A 16,247-nucleotide genomic window follows, 5' to 3' on the forward strand; every position below is an offset into this window, starting at 1 on the left:
GGCAACCAGGAGGCGGCAGGTGCCCAGCGTCGGGGAGCAGGCTTCCTAGGGCTGCCGGGAGGTCCAGGGGCTGAAACTTCAGTGCTGGGTGTTGCCTGCATGGAGTGGAATTCAGATCACGGACACCCAGGCCCCCCAAATCCAGAGGCAGATGCTGTGTGTGTGTGTGTGAGCTTCCAGGAAGGCAGTTCCCCGTGGATGCTGATTTTGGAAGAAAACAGTCCCTGAGTGTCGTGGTCTGACTGAAATTCATACGCGGTCACACGCGCAGACCAAGGCACCAGGGGCCTGGATTCCAGTCCCGCTCTGCCTCTGGAGACAGGAGCCGTGCTCTCTCAGCTGCTCAGCCTCGGGTAGGACGACGAGGACGGCTGCGAGGTCCATCTTGGCATCCTGGGAGCGCCCTGAGGGTGAGCGGTGGTGGTTTAATGGGGTCAGGCATCAGAGTAAGAAAAAGCACAGGCATAGTCTTTCTTTGTTTTGTTCCACACGTTAGCAATGGGAAACGAGAAGTCAATTTGACTTGTGTTTTGTGCATTTTCAGTAGAAACAAATAGCATTAATGAGACTTGTCCAGCATGGTTTAAGGTGAGTAAATGATGTGATTGAGAAACCCGAATCTGTAAGACACGGAAAGCCACGTGGCCGTCAGGTCCCGCATGCCTGTGCGTCCCACTTGTTCTGAACGAGCCCGGGCAACGTGCCAGCAGTGTCTGCGAGGCACGGTGCTGGGGTCACACAGAGGGGTGCGTGGGGGGTGCTCTGCTCTGACGCCCAGCTCCCTGGCGACTTGGGCCCTGTTCTCACCAACCTGGCAGGTCCCCGGACTGCTCTGGACTTGGCTGGTTCACGCTGGGGGAGTGAGGCACAGCCTCCGTCCTCAGTCGGTGGTGAGGACGTAAAGTAACATGGGAGCCCTCATCGCCCCGGGAGCCCCGACCAGTTTCTTCTTCCTCGCTTCCTCGCAGGGCGGGGATCGCACTGCCTTCCTCCTGCAGACCCATGTCTGTCCTGCCCAGCAGTGCCTGTGGGGTCCTGGCACCGGGTCCAGGGCCGCCCAGTGGCCCCACCTGCTTCCTTCTCGGGCGTCACCTAAGGCTCAGCACCGCGGATGCGGTCCGTGTGTCTGTGTCGTGTCACAGCTGGCCTGGCGCCACATGAAGCCGATGTGAATCCAATGGGATGTTAAATACACACTCGGGTATTTTGATTTACTTCTTGGGAGAGGACACGGCAGCAGACATCGCCCCCGTTCTGTGTGCTTCTGAGGCCCCGAATCCTCCCTCCTGTTCCCTCCCTGCAGCCCCCTGGGCCTCCGTGTGTGTGTGTGTGTGTGTGTGTGTGCACTCACCTCTGTGTGCATGTGTGTGCACATGTGTGAGCATGTATGTGTGCACTCACCTCTGCATGTGTGTGCACGTGTGTGAGCGTGTGTGTATGTACACTCACCTCTGTGTACATGTGTGTGCACGTGTGTGAGCGTGTGTGTGTGTGCACACATCTCGGTCACGTGGCTGTGCACGTGTGCATGCGTGTCCCCTTGTTGTGACTTTGCAGACCAGGATGTGGCAGGTGTTGGTTGAGGGTTTGTTGACTGAAATGGAAGCAGTTGTTTTATGTTCGCTGTCAAGAGCCGGCATGTCTCCCCGTGGAGAAAGGTTTGGTCGTCCGCTTACTGTCTCAGTTTCTCCGGGACTCGAGTTCCCTGACCCTTGTGGTCTGAACGTGTCTGTCGTAAATGTTTGGAAACAGCACTGCAGTTTCTCTCCGAGAGGGTGAACTGCCTCGGTTGGCATCACTGAGTGTCATGTGTCGTCCGTGGGGCTAGGGTGTCACCAAGGGGTTTCCCTGGGCCTCATTTGGGACCCCGAGAACCGGCAAGGTGCTTCTGCAAAGTGTGGCTTCCCGAGTGAGGTTTGCTTTCCTGCGACCGTTCTGGAAGAATCCAGGCAGGTATTGGTGGCGTGAACACCCATAAACAGGGACCTTGGTTCACAAGATGCTGAGGAGAGCGGGACCAGCCTTCTCACGGCCTGGTGGTTCACACTCATTCTTAGACCAGCGTGTGAGGAAACAGGAAGAGCAGAAAAGAGAAAGAAAACAAAGCAGGATGCAGGCATCCGGCCCAGACCCAAGGGTTTACTGACCCGCTGGCTCGAAAGGGCTTGAGGAAACGGTCAGCCTCCTCCTTCATCCTCAGAAATTAATCCTTCACTCAAAACTGTTAAAGATTTAGTTGAAGGAGGAGGAAAAACGATTGGACTTTCGTGTCCATTTCTCCCCTTAGAACATGTGTGAAATTAAGCAGAGAATCAAAGCGTCCTGGGCCAGGAAGGGTCCGGCCATTGAATCCAGCTGCAAAAATCAACCCCTGGCTGCATTCAAGGCGACGTCAAGACACCGGGAGTCTCCATTTGGCTTTGCCCTGAGTGTTATTTCGAGGCGGTTTGCGGTCCTCACGTCCTTAGATCTTTCGCTGCAGCTATGGATGAAATCTGCATTTTCCTTCTCTCAGGCTGTCGGCGGGGTGCCCAGAGGCGTCCAGGGCCACCCTCCCCCCCGGCCCTGACAGCGTGTTTCATCCTCGCAGGTCCCAGATCCTCCGAGCCCAGGAGCGAGGTGGACGCGGCAGCATGGACCAGCCGGGCCCGCCGGCTCCCGCCCGGGAAGGTAACAGGTTGCAGGCCGGTGGTGGGGCAGGTGAATTGGGGCTGTTTCCCAGGCTCCGTGCTCTGGACGTCACTAACCCGCGGCCTCTGGGGTGGGGCCTGGGCTAGGAGCTCCTGGGGAGGAGGAGGGTCTACCCAGACCCTAGGGGGCGGAGGCCTGGGGGTCCTGGCCGAGCCCCTCCACCCGTCCCTGCGGTGCCCACACTGGTGTCTAGGGTCTCCTGTGTTTCCTTTCACCCGACCCATCAGAACCCCCTGGAGGTGGTAGGGGGGGTGACGGCCCATTTCAGAGACGAGATTTAGGCCGGACCCTGCGGCCACTGGGCACCTGCCCCCGGAGCTGAAGGCAGCCTCCTTTTCGGCTCCCTCAGGTCTGCCAGGGGTTCTGGGGCCTGTTTCTGGGCCGCAGTTCCATCTGCGTGTGAGTGGCTGGCCTTTGGGGTCTTCCAGGCTAGACCCGACTTTGATTGTTTGAACTGAAAGCGAGACAGACCAACACCGCTCACCACTTTTCATCCCCGTCAAGGAAGTGATGCCCAGACGATGCCGGGCAGCGTGGCCTCTGTGGCCTCTCGGGGACAGGCCTGGGGTCCCCACGGCCCCCTGTGCGCTGGGCCGTCTCCTGGTGCTGGCCGCACGCTCCCGAGCGTGGCCCGGGCAGTGGGCTCCCCCTCCTACCCCCCGACTGCCCTCCCGCCCCTTCCTTCCTGGCCTTTCCCTGAAACCAGCCGTCGCTGTCTTCTGTGCCGTTTCCCTGTTTCTAAGGGGCACCGGCACCCTTGGCACCCATGCAGGATAGGGAGCTGCCGGGCTCCGAGGTGCTCAGGGGGCATCGGCTACTGGGGGCATCAGAATACAAAAGGCAGGCCCAGAAGCACCTGCACCTGGTTTATAGGACTGTGGGTGACGTGTGCGCTGCTCAAACCTGGTGGCAGGTGCGTTGTCCTTCCAGGACACAGGGTCTGCTTTCCGCAGAGGAGGCCACGCCTGCCTGCCCTGCTCTCGGCAAACGCCCAGTGTCGGCCGGTGCCCACCCCCCATGGACTCGGCCTCCCAGTCACGCCCCGAGTTCTGCAGAAACGCCCGTCCACCTTCACCCCCAGAGGCACCTCTGCGCTTGGCCCCGGGAGGAGAGGGCCTGGCCCAGCAGCACCGCGTCCTGGCGGGCGGGCCTGCAAGCCTGGGACAGGCCTCGGCCCAGGGCGCACGGCCAGACGCCCGGGCACCACGAGGTGGCAGCCAGGCCTGTGCGGGGACTCAGCTGGCAGGAGGCCGCGTCCGAGGTCCAGCCGCAGGGATGAGATGCTTAGGCCTGTCTGCTGAGAGGGCAGCTTACGTGTTCTGCCCACGGGAAAGGCAGAGAAGAGAGAAGACAGTGCCAGTGTGGGGCGGAGGCTGCGGTGATTGTTTCACAGAGTACAGGTGGATCACATCATCCAGTCCTGCGCCGTAAATACACAGTTTTTATTTGTCACTCATACCTCAGTAAAGACGGAAGAGGACGGGCGCAGAGAGCGAAGTGTGCCTCGGGGGGCTGGAGGGGCGCTAAGGGTCCGAGCAGAGTTCACCGCCTTTTCCCACGAGTGCCCTCCGTCCTCTCCCCGCAGTGGGCCGCTTCCCACCCCACCCCTTCCTGCTCTGGCACCAGATGCTCCTGGGCCCTGCTGGCCTGCTGTCTTCACGTTCGTGAGCGAGTCTCACCGGCAAGGCCCGTCGCTCCCGGGGCGCAGCCGGTCCTGCCAGGCTGTTCACGGGTGGCTCCCCCGACCCTGTCCCCAGGCAGGGCCCCTCTTAGCTGGGAAGTGACTCGCAGCTGGGAGAAGGTGGGACCTTCTACGTGGACCACCTTCTACATGGCCCGCCTGGGAGGTTTCCTCTGGGGAGGTCCCGCTGACGTGGGGTGTTGAGGATGCCGGGAGAGGACCAGCTCCATCTCCCCGGGCCTATGGCTGTTTCCTGGCTGACAGCCCAGGGCTAAGACCACGATTTAAACATGTTAGTACCATGCCTTAAACAGGATAATACTCTGATACAAGATTTTCTGGGTAGTTAACATTTGTGACGATTAGCAACGGGGATAACAGCCTGGCGTCGTTGTTGATGATTCAGTGATGCTTTAGGTATAATTTCCCCCATTGTGAAAATGAAACTGTCCTCTTAAAAATTCCCTTGAGGGACTTCCCTGGTGGCACAGTGGTTAAGAATCCACCTGCCAATGCAGGGGACACGAGTTCGAGCCCTGGTCCAGGAAAATCCCACATGCCGCGGAGCAGCTAAGCCTGTGCGCCACAACCACTGAGCCCGCGTGCCGCAGCTGCTGAAGCCCGCGTGCCTAGAGCCTGTGCTCCACAACAAGAGAAGCCACTGCATGGAGAAGCCCAAGCACCGCAGCAAAGAGTAGCCCCCGCTCGCCACAACTAGAGATAGTTCGTGCGCAGCAACAAAGACCCAACGCAGCCAAAAATAAATAAAAATAAATCTTTAAAAAAAAATTCCCTTGAACATGACAAAGGGGCTGGAAATCACCGAGGTCCGTTCTCCCCAGCACCACTGGGACACTTGTGTTTTCATCCGTTCTCTGTCTTTTCCCTCATATTTCTTTTCTGCATAATTGCAGCCATTGAATTTACATTTTTAAGATTGTTGAGTATGCATTTTTATGTCATGCTTGAAACTTTACAAGTATTTTCCGTGTCACCACATAGCTTTCACAGCTGTCGTTCTCAGTGGCTGCGTAGTATTCTGTGCACGGTGTCATTACGTGTTCAGGTGAGGTAACTCTCTCCATGTCCATCGTTACCTGTCATCAGGCACCTGTGCCTTTTCCAGAAGCTTCCTTGGTGACAAGTCAGATCGTCCGGGTAAAGCGGGATTTGGGAGGAAGTGGGGTGCAGCGGAGAAGCCTGCGGCTTCAAGGACTTTGTGCACGGCTGCTCGGGTTTGAGCGTGGTCCCTGAGGTGCACGAGCGGATAACCGGGAGCATGTGTGCATCTCTCCAGGCCTCGGTTTCCTTCTCCTTTGGGATAATGGAGCTGGAGCAGCCCCGCCCTCAGGAGGTAACATCCGCAAAGCTCTTAGAGGCGGGGCCCCTGGAGGCTCTCAGCGAGTCAAGTTAGAAGATGCTCCGGGATGTAAACACTGTATTACAAGATGGTCCAGGATGTCTCAGGATGCAGAACTCAACACTTTGATGGTGGTAAAGTCACTACCAGCTAAAGCTTTTCTATAATTAATAGCAAAACAAAAAAAAAAGTGAGTCTTGGTGGGGAAAGGAAGTCAGCAATGTCACCATGTTCCTGCTGATTCGGGACAGTCCTCACCAGGTGCCCGGTGACGAGCTCGGGCAGAAGTGAAGGACAGCGGGCGGCGTGCCAGCGGGTGACAGGGGCCGGCATTGTTCCGGGACCCTGCTGCTCTGGGACCTGGTCCCAGCTGTGACACGCAGAGCCTAGAGGCAGCAGAGGACGGGCTGTAAATAGCCCCTTGTTGGTGGGGCTGTTTGCAGTCTGGTGCTTCTTAAAGCTCTCCTTCGTAACAGTAAAAGGAATTAAAAAACAAATAGCCTTCATTTGAAGTAAGAGAAACATACCTTCGGATAAGCTTGCATATTATAATCAGCTATGGTCTTACAAGCCCCAGGAACAATATGCCTAGCTCTGATCTCTGAATTTACAAATACTCTTTGATTTTTTTCCCTTAATGTGTTAATTTGTGGCATATCTTTAAAAGGTGTTAATGGGTTTTCAGCTGTCCTGGAGGGTTGTCTGCTCACAGAGGAGGGATGGCCCCAGCGGCAGCCTTCCCGGGCTCCCCCTCGCCCTGCCCTTTGTCCCGAGCCCTGTGGCCAGCGCTCTCCCACTGGGAGTGCCAGGGACCCGAGCCAGCCCATCCTGATTCCCGGGGCTCCTGGTCAGTTGTGTGGACTGTGGCCTTTGGTCCTAACGTCTGCTAGGAGTTGCGCGCTGCCGGGTTGGGCTGGGACTGACGGATTTCTCCTCCTCCCCCTTCCCCTGCAGCTGCCTGCCTTTTTCTTTCCTTCTTTTTTTGCTAAATCATTAGGTACTCAGTTTATTCACTGAAATAAACCGGCGAACGCATATTAGAGCAAAAAATCTCTTCAACAGAAAAATAAAATTTTCCAGAACGTTTTCCAAATACAGTTGGCATCATTTCCTTAAATTCATGTTTGTCAAATACATGTGACAGGGAAATAATACCAATTAAATACCCTGACAAAAGTGATGGGGAAAAAGTAGCTTATGTTTTGACTTAGTAACAACAAATCACGCGGGGCAGTGTTGAGATTCTTGAGAGCACGGACTCCAAACCACATGCTGGGGTTTTCTCTTGTCAAACCTCCTGTTTGAGATTATATCGTACAACTGCCAGACTTTGAGAATTAGATAAAATATACCTACAAGTGAATTTATGAAAATTGTTAGAAAAAAGCTTTACAATATCTCGCACTAAATAGGCTCTAAAATATCTGGGAGGGGACAGAACGAAACATGAACCATGGGACCTGAGACACAGGCTCTCCCGTGACCACCTTCACCCGCTTCTTTTTAGAACAAAATATTTATAAGTGTAATTTATTTAGTATATATATACATAATGTATATGTGTAATGTATATGTGTCAGGTAGACACGGAGGATTTTAATGCCATTTCACATTTTAACTCCAGCATATGCATTTTTTTTCCTGAAAAAAATTTTTAAAGAAAGTCACCCTCTAGTGATTTGAGATTATGGCAGGTAAAATGTTCTGATCCTTTAAATTCAACTGACTTTTTTTTTTTCTTTTAAAAGTCTGCATGAGGGATCATACTGTTTGTCATGTAAAAACCCTTATATCAGCAAATCCTTGCATCCCCTCTCACTTTCCCCCAAGGAGAGCAGTGTTGGAAAGAATTCCCATGACCAAGGTGACACAGGTAGCTCACAGCTGCGGATTTTAACCGTGAGGATGGTACGCAGCCCGGCGGGATGAACAGAAGGGATGAAATCATTATACTGATCGCGTAGGAACTGCTGAATTAAACGTTGCTCCTCGCCTGGTGGTTTATTTAATGTTATTCCAAGTTGATTTTTACTAATGTGGTTCTAAGTCCAGGGTGTAAAATGTGGGAAGTGCTTTTTCTCTTCCTTTCTGTCTTCTCCAGCTTTTTCTTTCCAGACTGTGAGTTGTGGGTCCTTTTGAGAGGAAACCCAGATCGCTGCCCCAAAGCCTGATGGCACGAACTCTTCCCAGCAGAAAGGCAGTGGGCCAGCCCGGTGGGGGGCGGAGGGGGGGAGGGCGTGTCCTGGCGCCGCCAGCAACTCCTGGTGCCCATCTGGGTGGTCGTCGCTGGCTGACTTTGGCTGCTGTGTGTTCAGGAGCGTGGAAGCCGCTTTCCCGGTAACAAACGCTAACACTGTGGTTGACGTTACCTTAAACTTCAGAGAGTGAAGTCAAGTACGACACTAACAACAATGAAGAAGAGGAGGGGGAACAGCTGGATCTCGACAGCGGAGATGAAGCTCCAGAAGCAGACAGACGGGCTCCGGGCGCCCCCGAGGCAGGGGACACGGGAGCAGACAGCCCCGCCGCCAACACCGCCATCCCCGCCACCGACACCGCGGCCGGGTCAGGTGCGTCCTCGGGCCACCCAGCGACCAGCCGGCCCACCTGCGGGTTGGAACGTCCCGGGGAAGGTGGGGTCCGGGGGCCCGAGATTTATGATGTTTCTGTGATATGATGAAATGATACCGAAATGACTTAACTCAAGTTTGGCCGAGATTCTCTTATTTGTTTTCTATTTTCCGTGATTTTCAGTCTTGTCTGCCTACCTTTCTATTTATATTTTGGAGGAAACAGGTATTGTTATTTTCTAATAAAAATGGCCTCACCAGTTTGTCACTGTGTTGCATAAAACCTTTTTTCAAAAGAATGCCATTTGAGATGAAATGTAGAAGTTTAATTTACATTTTAAAATTTGGGGGTGGAGTTGGTGACTTTCATTCACTCACCAATGGTCTGGTTGGGACCGTCACCACCTCTCCGCGTGGTTAGTGACCCCCCACTTCTGGCAGCTTGTCACCCGTTCGCCTCATTGGAGGAGCCTCCCTGGGCTCAGCCAGGCTGCGTGCCGCCCCCCAAGGTCGCGCTGACCCCACCGATGCCCCAAAGGACAGTGCTTCCAGGCCTGGGGGTTACCTGGGGGCCCCCGGCCCAGCAGGGCGTGTCGGCCGTGCCCTTGATGGCCGAGTGTCTGCCACGGTCTCCTCTCACCCTCAGGACACGAAAATGGGACGGGAGCGGATGCAGACGCCCTGGCGGAACCACTGAGACCCGGGGTCCCGACGAGAGTCAACCCCTACTCCGTCATCGACATCACACCCCTCCATGAGGACCAGCCGCCGCCTCCGGACCCGGAGGCCGAGGGGGAGGGCGGGGGCCTGCACGTGCCCAGCGGGTACTCGGTGCCTGTGCCCTGCGGCTACGCCGTGCCCTCCGGCCTGCCCCTGCTGCTGCCCGCCTACTCCAGCCCCGTCCTCAGCTCCGCGGGCCCCGCAGGTAGCGCTGCTGCACCTGTGCCTCACCTCGCGGGGCGGGGGGGGGGGAGGGCAGAAGGTGCTCTCCGTCTCTCAGGGCAGACTGCACACCTGGGGCGTGCGTGTGTGCGCTGTGTGTGTGCACGTGCGTGCATGTGTAGCAGCCACACTGAGGACCCGGGAGAGGGGGCAGGAGTCGGGAGAATCAGGAGGTTCCTCAGGAAGCTGGGCAGGTGCAGGGAGCCTGTCCCCGCACCTGTGATATCGGCTGTTGGGGGCCCAGCTCCATGACCGGGGTTTTGGTTTAATGAGCCACGGCTTTCACCTCCACTTAGCGGGAAGGAGCAGGCGTGTAGCTTCGAGGACGTGGTTTAAGCAGCCGCCTCCGTCATCTTCGCAGATGACCCTTGGCTGCGTTGCTTCAGCATCAGCTGTTTCTGCAGGGCTTGAGTTTTTAGGTTTAAAGGGAGAGTGTGTGTCTCCCCGAAAGTCACATGTTGAAACCTAACGCCCAAGGTGATGGTGTCAGGAGTGATGAGGTCATGAGGATGGACCCCCATGCATAGGTTCAGGGCCCTGATAAAGGACCCCAGAGAGCCCCCAGCCCTTCCTCCAAGTGAGGACACAGAGAGAAGATGGTCTATGAACCAGGAAGGGACCTCACCAGACACCGCATCTGCCGGTGCCTTGACCTTGGACGTCCAGCCTCCAGGCTGTTGTCCGTAAGCTGCGCAGACTGCGGTGCTTTGTGGGAGCGGCCGGAGCCCGAGTGTGCAGCCCACCGTTGTCCTGCCGAAGCCCGTGGGCACTTGCCACTCCCTCCTCCCCTCCCACCCCCCGCACGTCCAGGTCAGGAGGGCAGCTGTAGACACAAACCATCCCTCCTCTGGAGAAGTGCAGTCGGTTCTGTTCAGAATGAGCCCAGTAAAGGCATCTCGGCTGAGTTTTCCCTTCTCTCACCTGCTCTGCTTCCGTGTTCTGTGCTGCGACGCACCGTGAAGACCGTCCCCGGTGTGGACGTCCTGATGGGCAGGAGTAGCCCCGAGGACATTGGCGTTACAGAAGCATGAACGGGACATATTTGTGTGAAGCTTCAGTAAGAGGGTTCTTTCCTTCCCAGTTAAGACAGTTGAGGAAAACAGGGAGTTTGGTTATCAGATATCCCCAACTTCAGTACTTCTTCCTTGAGAATCTTTTGAGCTTGTCATGTAGACACATTTTCAAGTAAATCACAATTGCAAATTCCCATGAAAACTTAAGAAACAGGAGATAATTATGGTGTTTCTCTAGCTTGGTTTCTTTGGGCACCGTTTTATTTCAGGTAGTTTCATAAGACCTTTGGGTGTCACTCTTCATCATAATCCTATTTTGAATACGTTTGATCTAAAAACTGAAAATCTTATCAGTTGATCATCTTTACAATAAGGTAACCCCCTCATTGATAAGAAAGGAAAATAAGAAACTATTTTGAGGATAAAAAGCACTTCCTCGGGCTTCCCTGGTGGCGCAGTGGTTGAGAATCTGCCTGCTAATGCAGGGGACACGGGTTCGAGCCCTGGTCTGGGAAGATCCCACATGCCACGGAGCAGCTGGGCCCGTGAGCCACAACTACTGAGCCTGCGCGTCTGGAGCCTGTGCCCCGCAACGGGAGGGGCCGCGATAGTGAGAGGCCCGCGCACCGCGATGAAGAGCGGTCCCCGCACCGCGATGAAGAGTGGCCCCCGCTTGCCGCAACTAGAGAAAGCCCTCGCACGAACCGAAGACCCAACACAGCCAAAAATAAATAATAAATAAATAAATAAAGTAGCTATAAAAAAAAAAAGAACTGTGGTAATAAAAAAAAAAAAGGGGAGAGGGAATCATTTATTAAAAAAAAAAAAAAAGCACTTCCTCAACATTTCTTTAGGGCGTAAAACAATGTGAACTTTTTCTCTTTCCTGGCAGAGACACAGGAAGGAGTAGAAGACAGCCAGTTGGATTCCTTGAGTTCTGAGGATCCAACAAACAGGTATCTTTACTAATTTTCCACGGATGTTCTGAGTCCCTGACCTTTTCCTGAAATGTCGTGCACAGTGATTCTGAGGCTCTCACTGCCCAGGCCCCTCTCCCGCCCCCTGGTCTTTCTGTCCTCCATACCCTCTGCCGTCTCGCCCAGGGACCCCAGATCGGGTCTTCCTGAACACCAGGACTCTTTAAGACGTTAACATTATGCTTTGCAGAAAAAGAGAAAACTGCGGGTCCACAGCCAAAGAGAGCTGGATGATGCGCCACTCCCGTCTCCCTGCCAGAGACGCTCAGAGTGCTTAACCTTGTGAAGGTTCTCAGAATCCCGAGGGGGAGAAAGGATCTTTAACTTTGTCTAACCCAGCTTTCATCTAAAGTTCTTGAAACTGACTTGATCATAAGCCTTTCTTTCATGCCACTTGCCTTCACAAATGCTGTTGCATCTGCTTGAAATTCCCAGGAAAATCCCCTCCCCTAGGCAAACTCCTACTCACCCTTCAAAACCCAGCTTAAATGTCTCGTTTCATGAAACTGTCCTCCTCTGCGCTTCCAGAGCTGTGTGCACACACCTGCATTCTAATTGATGGCTTTGTGCTCTCACTGTTATTTCTGTGTCCCTTTCTGCTACTAGATTGAATTCTTCAAAGACAAAGACCAGGTTTTACCAAGTCTTAGAGCACCTACCACCTAGCATGGGAACATGCTTGGTGCATGGTAGGTGTGTTTATTTTTTTGTTTTTAAACAGCTCTATTGAGTTATAACTCCCATACCATAGTACATTTCACCTATTTAAAGTGGACCATTCTGTGGTTTTTGGTATATTGCATTATTTGTTTTAAAATTGTGGCAAAAATATATACCATAAAATTTGCCATTTTAACCATTTTAAAGTTTAAAATCTGGTGGCATTAAATACATTTACATTGTTGTGCAACCATCACCACTATCTACTTTTGAAACTTTTTCATCATCTCGAACAGAAACCCTACCCACAATACCCCCTCTTCCCAGCTCCTGTGACCTTTATTCTGCATTCCGTCTCTATGAATTTGCCTACTCTAGGTAACTCATATAATTGGAATTGTACAGTATTTGTCCTTTTGTGTCTGGTTCATTTCACTTGGCATCATGTTTTCCAGGTTCATCCATATTGCAGTGTATGTTGGAATTTCCTTCCTGTTTAAGGCTCAGTAATATTCCATTGTGTGTATACACCACATTTTGTTTACCCATCTACTGATGGACACTTGGTCATTTCCACCTTTTGGCTACTGTAAATAACACTGCTGTGAACGTTGGTGTACAGGTATCTGTTCAGGTCCCTGCTCTCAATTCCTTTGGGTACATACCTAGGAGTGGAATTGCTGGATCACACAGTAATCCTATGTTTAACTTTCTGAGGAATAGCCAAAATTTTTTCCATCACAGCTGCACCATTTTACCTTCCCACCAGCTGTGCGTGAGGGCTCCAATTTTTCTAAGCTTACTAAACGTACTTCCTGCTTTTTAAAATCATCGCCATCCTGGTGAGTGTGAAGTGGTATCTCGTGGTGGTTTTGATTTGTGTTTCCTTGATGACTAATGATGTTGAGCATCTTTTCATGTGCTTATTGGCCATTTGCATGTCTTCTTTGGAGAAATGTTATTCAAGTCCTTTTGCCCATTTTTGAATTGGGTTTGTTGTTGTTGGATTGTAGGTATTTTTCTATATAGTCTCAATATTAACCCCCTATCAGATAAGTGATTCGTGAATTTTCTCCCTTTCTGTGGGTTGTCTTTTCTTTCTCTTGATAGTGTCCTTTGAGGCACAAAAGTGTTTAATTTTGTTGAAGCCCAGTTTATCTATTTTTTCACATTATTGCCTGTGTTTTTGGTGTCCTGTCCAATAAATCATTGGCAAAACCAATGTCCTGAAGCTTTTTCATCGTTTACTTCTAAGGGTTTTATAATTGTAGCTCTTAAGCCTGGGGGGTGTGTTCTGTAGCGGTCTGGTGGGTTCAGTTGGTCGGTAGTGCTGTTCACATCCTCTGTTTCCTTATTGATCTCCTGCCTGGTTTTTCTATCCACTATTGAAAGTGCTGTACTGAAGTCCGCCCTGTTGCTGGAGCTGAGAGGCCCAAGTCTCACTTGGGTGTGTCCGTACAACCCAGCATCGTTTGGGGCACGTAGTGGACCCTCTGCCAGATCTGAGAAACAGGAGGACGAGTCAGGCCTCTTGGGACAGGGACTGCATTGCTTCACGTCCTGTTGCACTGGATGCTGTGCTGGACGTGTGGTGTGTGTGTGGTAGGCGTTCAAAAGCACTTATTTATACACGGTTGTGGAGGAAATCTTGAACCTGGCGTATCCCGTAACGCTACCTGGGAAAGTGCCCAATTTGCACGCGCAGTGACTTTTTCATCACTGGAGGGATTCTCAACATCCTGATGTTCTGGTGTGTTTTCTTTAAGTGAAGATCCAGTCCATAAGGAGGACAGTGCCCTCGCCCGGTGGGTTGCAGATCCGGCCAATACAGCCTGGATGGAAAGTGAGTACCACGGCCGCCGGGAGCCTGGAGGGCCACCCCTGAGCCCCCCGGGGACAGTGTGTATTTGTCAGCCTCAGCCAATTATTCTCCTGTCCTGCGTCCATTCACCTGAAGTACTGACCAGAGCTGACTGTGTAGATGCTTCCCCAGGGCCCCGTGAAGCTGTCACTTTGTCTCCCATCAGATCATCTCTGCTCTCTGCGTCCCAGCATCTCCCTCTTCCTGATTGATTCTTTCTAGTACAGATCTTGGTTTTTGTCATAAAAGTTAGCGATTTGGGGACTGAGGCATTAGCAAGGCATTCTCTCTTGTGATCCCCGATGAGATGATTTCTCATGGTGCCATTTTGAAGAGGGAGTGGTGGATGATTAATGCAGGCCACTGAGCAGACGGTACAGCAGACCTTCTATTCCATGTGTGCTGCAGAAAGCAGAGCTAATCTTGTTTTTTATTATTTTTTTTAAAGTGAAGCTTCCTTTTCTGATTATCCCTTTTACTCTCCACTGGCTCACTAATTTCTGTGTAATTATCTTATATGATTGACTTACAAGGTAGAACCTCTTAACAATCTCCTAATGATTAAATTCTCCCCTGGAATGTTTCATTCTGGTTTTATTTATGACATTGTCAAAACAAACAACTCAGCGTAAGTAGATGCTTCTACTAGGGGGCTATTACCTCTGGATCATTACAGGATTAAGTTGTCACCTCACTGTCCTCAAGCAATTTTATTTCCCAGGTAAAATCTGACGTTCTCCCATGACTCGTTTTTATTAGTAGAACAGCTGTATTTGAAAGTAAGGTCTGTACATCAGCAGCCCCCGACACTGTCTAACGGGGGTGCAGATACCGTGGTCGCAGTCGAGAAACATTATTCCGGGACAGCAAGCCTCTCTGACGTGGGAGCTTGAGCGCAGCACGAGAAGAAGCTGGGTCCTGGGAATGTGGGGAGGGGACGGTGGCCGCACGTCAGAGGAGGACGAGGCTGTATTTATGTCATTTTGTCTCCCATTGGTTAGTAACCAGTCACCTTCGTGGGTTCCAGGATGGAGGACCCTATAGTTTGGTTGGTTTCCCTGTAGAGCATGGAGCTCTTAACGAATATGTGCATGAACTTCCAACCCCATTGCTCTCCTGTAGGACCACTGACACGCACACGGAGCATCTGCCCGTGGAGGACCCCTCCTTTTTTTTTTTTTAAAGAAAACACCTTACAGTTTCCTAGGATGCTAACGTTTCACGTAATGCAGTTTGAGAGGTTTTGTCCTCAAAGCTCAGCATTTTTATACGCGCGTGTGGCCACGTTGCATCTGCATGGGTGAAAAGTGAGATGAAGCCATCGGTTGATTTTAAAGCTTCCTACCCGACAGCAGCAGTGAAGCTGCCCTTTTGTTTCTGAGGCTGCACGCCACCTTTGTAATTTTTGTGCATCAGAACACATCAGCTGCATAAAGTTAAAAATGTTTATAAAGAGCCGTGTAGAGATGTGTAATTAAATGCAAAATAATGGAATAAGTTGGCTTGGAGACCATAAAACTCCTGTTGGATACATTTCACAACCGCTTCGTTTAGAGATGTCCTTCCATCCCAAGGAAATGTTCTGCCCTACAAACAGTGCTCATGCTTTTTATTTTATTTTTTTAACAGGCAGTAAGTTTTTTTTTTTTTAATTTATTTATTTATGGCTGTATTGGGTCTTCGTTTCCGTGTGAGGGCTTTCTCTAGTTGTGGCAAGCGGGGGCCACTCTTCATCGCAGTGCACGCGCCTCTCACTATCGCGGCCTCTCTTGTTGCGGAGCACAGGCTCCAGACGCGCAGGCTCAGTAGTTGTGGCTCATGGGCTCAGCTGCTCCGCAGCATGTGTGATCTTCCCAGATCAGGGCTCGAACCCGTGTCCCCTGCATTGGCAGGCAGATTCTTAACCACTGCGCCACCAGGGAAGCCCAGTGCTCATGCTTTGGTAAGGCCCCACGAGGCATCCTTATCATAACACTAACTTCTTGAGTAGCTGTAGCATCGCAGGAGTCTGTAGCTCCGTGAAGCGCAGGATACTCTCCCTCGGTCGGGGTCGGTTTTTAAAGTTTCCCTTCCTTTTCTTCCAGATCCGGAAGAAGCCATTTATGATGACGTGCCAAGAGAAAATTCAGACTCTGAGCCAGGTTTGATTTTTGTCTGGGGTGGAGTTTTATGAGGTGCAGTTTACCGGTTTTCCCTCTGGATGTAGGCGGGCAGGCAGAAACCTTAGGTGCACAGCTCTCTGCGTCTGTCATCACGTTTTGTAAGCTTACGGTGTCTCATCGATGTTGTGCGGTACAATTTTGTGTGTGCACATGTTTATATCCCAGCCCTCAAGGTAGGGTAGTTTTCTCAGTTACCCTAAAAAAAGAAGCAGGAAGAGTTAAAGATGTGAAAAACATGAATGGAAAGGGAAAAAACATGGAGGCTTGAAGTGCCAGCATGTCTCTAATAAATGATATACAGGAAGTCATGGAGGAAGGAATTACTAAGAA

At 51.9% G+C, this 16,247-nt stretch overlaps 1 protein-coding gene across 1 annotated transcript in view; it reads left to right on the plus strand.

Annotated features, from left to right (window-relative positions):
• Positions 1–16,247, plus strand: part of ARHGEF10 (Rho guanine nucleotide exchange factor 10) — a gene marked incomplete at its 5' end in the record, with an annotated part of 87,926 nt that overhangs the window by 12,845 nt on the left and 58,834 nt on the right. Inside the window, 6 exon segments of the mRNA XM_082375163.1 lie at positions 2,591–2,670; positions 8,114–8,302; positions 8,949–9,227; positions 11,150–11,213; positions 13,661–13,737; positions 15,840–15,896. Of these exon segments, the coding sequence (XP_082231289.1) occupies positions 2,591–2,670; positions 8,114–8,302; positions 8,949–9,227; positions 11,150–11,213; positions 13,661–13,737; positions 15,840–15,896 (746 nt within the window).

This window comes from Balaenoptera borealis, assembly GCF_965194805.1.
Source record: "Balaenoptera borealis genome assembly, chromosome: 21".
NCBI lineage: Eukaryota > Metazoa > Chordata > Mammalia > Artiodactyla > Balaenopteridae > Balaenoptera > Balaenoptera borealis.